Below are 3,776 nucleotides of genomic sequence, written 5' to 3'. Positions count from 1 at the left end.
CCTCCTCCTTTTTTCCCTTCTCCTCTTCCTGTTCCTCCTCCTCCTCTTCCTCCTTTCCTTCTGTCCTTTCTTTCTTTTCTCCCTCCTTCTTTCTTGTCTCCCTTTTTCTTTCCTCCTTCTCTCTTCCTGTTTTTCTCCTTGTTTGCTCCTTTTATCCTTCCCCCTCTTTTCTCCTCCTCTTCCTTGTTCTTTCTATATCTCTGTCACTGTGTCTCTGTTTCTGAGTGTTCTTTCTCTCTTTTTCTTTCCCTCCCTCCTTCTCACTTTTCCTCCCTTAGTTTTCTAAAACTCAGTCTTTCCTTGCACCAATCCTTACTCCCTCTACCTGAAATGTTCTCCCTTATTCACACTCTTTACGATTGCTAGTTTACTCTTGCACTGCTGTATTGTGCCTCTTCTATTATTTAATGAACTTGCTGTCACACAAGTTTTAAGGACTAGACATACTTTGTCATGATGAAACACAATATATATAATTTAATGGGTATGGAATTTCTAAAACAGGAAACAAAATTGATCACAGATCTTATGCAATTTACACATAGATGGCTAGGGATATTCATTGTTGATGATAATACCAGCAGCAACAGCAGAGGAAACCAGAGTCAGATCTCCAAGAATTGAACACTTCTTCCTATTTTTATATATTAAAAACTGCATATTTATGTGTCATAGTCACAATTTCAAGAACCTATACATTCTAAATATGGTGAGATAATTAAAGTCATAGATTAACTTTCCAAATGGCTCCTGGGAGGCTATGGTCAAATATATTAATTAAGTTTAAGAATCTTGCATGTCTACAGAGAAGCCAATTATGCTTGATATGTATAAAGTCTCTTGTTTGATTTTTTCTAAAAATAGTATTTGATATTCTTTAAATTTTTACTTATGTATTTATTTTAGATCCAAATCATGGCCAGCAGTACAGAAGAAAATACAACTCAAATTTCAGAAATTATCCTTTTGGGTTTTGGGGATCTCCATGGATTTCAGTTTCTTCTTTTTGGGATATTTCTGACCATTTATGTGATGACTCTCATAGGCAATATGGTGATCCTAACTGTGGTGTCAGCTGATTGCTCCCTTCATACACCCATGTATTTCTTTCTTGTCCACTTCTCCTTCCTAGAGATTGGCTATACTACTACCATTGAGCCCATAATGTTGAGGACATTGCTGTCAGCTCATGTGCCTATTTCCTTCCCAGCCTGTGCTTGCCAGTTTTATTTTTTTGCTTCCCTCGTGGCCACAGAATGCTTCTTCCTGGCTGTAATGTCTTATGATCGCTATATAGCCATCTGTAACCCACTGCACTACTCCAGCATCATGGACTTCTGGGGTTGCTTACACCTAGCTGCTGCCTCTTGGCTGGCTGGATTTCTGGCACCCATCCTTCTCATGGTCCTCATTTTTCGTTTAACATTCTGTTCTGCTAATGAGATTGACCACTTCTTCTGTGATTTGAAGCCCATCATGAAACTTGCCTGCACTGATACTCAGGTAGCTGAGATGACCTCTTTTATATGCACCTCTCTATTTGCCCTTGGCCCTTTCCTGCTGACCCTGGCTTCCTATATTCACATTATTTCCACTATTCTGAGGATTCCTTCTGCCACAGGGAAGCAGCGGGCTTTCTCTACCTGTTCTTCACACCTAACAGTGGTCAGTCTCTATTATGGGACACTGGGCATTGTCTATGGTTTCCCATCAGGGCCTCAGTATGAAGACATCTTAAAGTTGCTTTCCCTTCTATATACAGTGCTTACTCCTTCACTCAACCCTGTCATTTACACCCTAAGGAACAAGGATGTGAAAGTAGCTCTGAGAAAATTGGTGCAACGAGGGAAATAGACCTGGGCTAATTATATTTGAAGCTTTTAGTGGATCTGGGCATTTATTGAAAACCCCAACAACGCAAAATATTTCTATAGCATCAACAATAGTTCATGTTAAATTGATGAGTTTTCCCATGTTCCATCAACACTCTCCCTGTTTATGAACCGGAAGTTTCATTTGTTGGACATTTTGTAGGTACCAGGCACTATACTAATTCCTTCTGTGGATCATTGTGTGCTAAATCCTCACAGTAACATTACGAAGTAGCTGCTATTATTGTCCCTATTTTACAGATCACAACTGATTCTCAAAGACTAATTCATTTACTCAAAACCATCCAGCTAGATTGTAATGAAACCACAATTTGAATCTGAGCCCAAGGCTCACCTATCACCAAACTCATACTCTTTTCACTGACTGAGGGGTTTCTTGGACCATGGAAGATATTAGTGCCGATAACCTTTCTTAGGTGAACATTGTTTAGATGTAAAGTGAGAAGGAAAAAGGAAATGTGTTGCAGTTTAATACCAATGTCTCCCCTTTCCCCCTCAGATTGTTGATAAAAATATCCTGGCATTAAATTAATTTTAACTTTTTAATATATATTTTATTTTTTAGTTGTAGTTGGACATAATACGTTTATTTTATTTATTTATTTTTATGTGGTCCTGAAGATCGAACCCAGGGCCTCATACATGCTAGGCAAGCACTCTACAGCTGAGCCACAACCCCAGCCCAATTTTAACTTTTTATTTAAGGATTATTCATAAGAACAAAAGATAAAAGCAATCTAATTTGTTCAATGCATTAAAACACACATACAATGGAATATAATAAATCTATGAATAAACAAACATAAACAACAACAACAAATAACAAGTGAATTCTGCATGTGCTGACATGGACAGATCTACACATTATATTTTGAATGCAAAAACCCAGTTGTAGTGCAGTACGTATAGTCTGGCACCATTTGTGCAAAAAAGGTAAAAGAAAAATATAATACAATTACTTATAGGTTCATAGAATGTTCTAAAAAATACATACAAATTTGGTGGTATCAGTTGCCTCAGCATTTACTGAACATAACAAACCCCCACAATTTGATGTGTTCCCATTTCTAGAATGGAAAACCCAAGGGAGAAAATATGAGCTCTATGTTTAATGTTCTCAGTCCACCATTGTTGGTATAATAATAAAGGCCTGAAAGGGACTGTCAAGAAGTAAGAATGATTTCCTAGGCTCTTCTTCCTTATCATCAGAGTGATCTTCCTATAATAGAAATATGTCTACATTCCTCAGTATTTAACCAACCTCTGCTACAAGGACCGCCAATTAAGAACATAATAAATGTCTCATACTCTTGGTGACTCCGTGACTTTGTACATGCTGTTTCCACTTTTGCTTCTGCCTCCCTCCTCCTGTGTTAACTCCTTTCAATCCTTCAATTATTAAATATTAAATGTCACACACTCTGTGAAGTACTCTAAGCCTTTACTGTCCCTCTAAAGTTCTTCCTATGCTAGTACAAGACTTTGAACATATTTCTGTTTTAGCATTATATTGTCTAGGGTAATTATTTGCATATGTGTATTTCTGCCCATCTAATAATAAATTCCTATAAGGTAATTTGTCCCTGCCTAAAGTACTGGCTAGGCTGTATAATGCTTTTAGAATAGTTCCAGTTCTAAAAGTCTGATATTTTTCTTGGGGCAAATTTGACAGTAGATCTTGTGGTAAGAGGTAGAGAATCTTGAACATTTCCTCTTAGGGTCAGGTCACAGCATTGCTTTGGGCCATTGGAAAGAAAGATAAAATCATTCATTCATTCATTCATTCATTATATTTTTTGCATACTTGTTAAATATAACTTCAACATATAATAAATATGTTAAATATAAATTTAAGTGTAGCAGGGCATCATGATACATGCCTGT

General features: G+C 37.0%; 1 protein-coding gene across 1 annotated transcript; it reads left to right on the top strand.

Moving 5' to 3' along the window:
- Positions 1-915: 915 nt before the first annotated feature.
- Positions 916-1,854, top strand: LOC308639547 (olfactory receptor 11L1-like; the record flags this gene model as incomplete). The annotated part of the gene is made up of 1 exon (XM_081277753.1): positions 916-1,854. The coding sequence occupies one exon, from the start codon at positions 916-918 to the stop codon at positions 1,852-1,854; it is 939 nt and encodes a 312-aa protein (XP_081133879.1).
- Between the last annotated feature and the right edge of the window lie 1,922 nt (positions 1,855-3,776).

This window comes from Spermophilus citellus (assembly GCF_964194105.1).
Source record: "Spermophilus citellus genome assembly, chromosome: X".
Classification (NCBI taxonomy): domain Eukaryota; kingdom Metazoa; phylum Chordata; class Mammalia; order Rodentia; family Sciuridae; genus Spermophilus; species Spermophilus citellus.
This window is presented reverse-complemented; position numbering and strand designations above follow the sequence as displayed.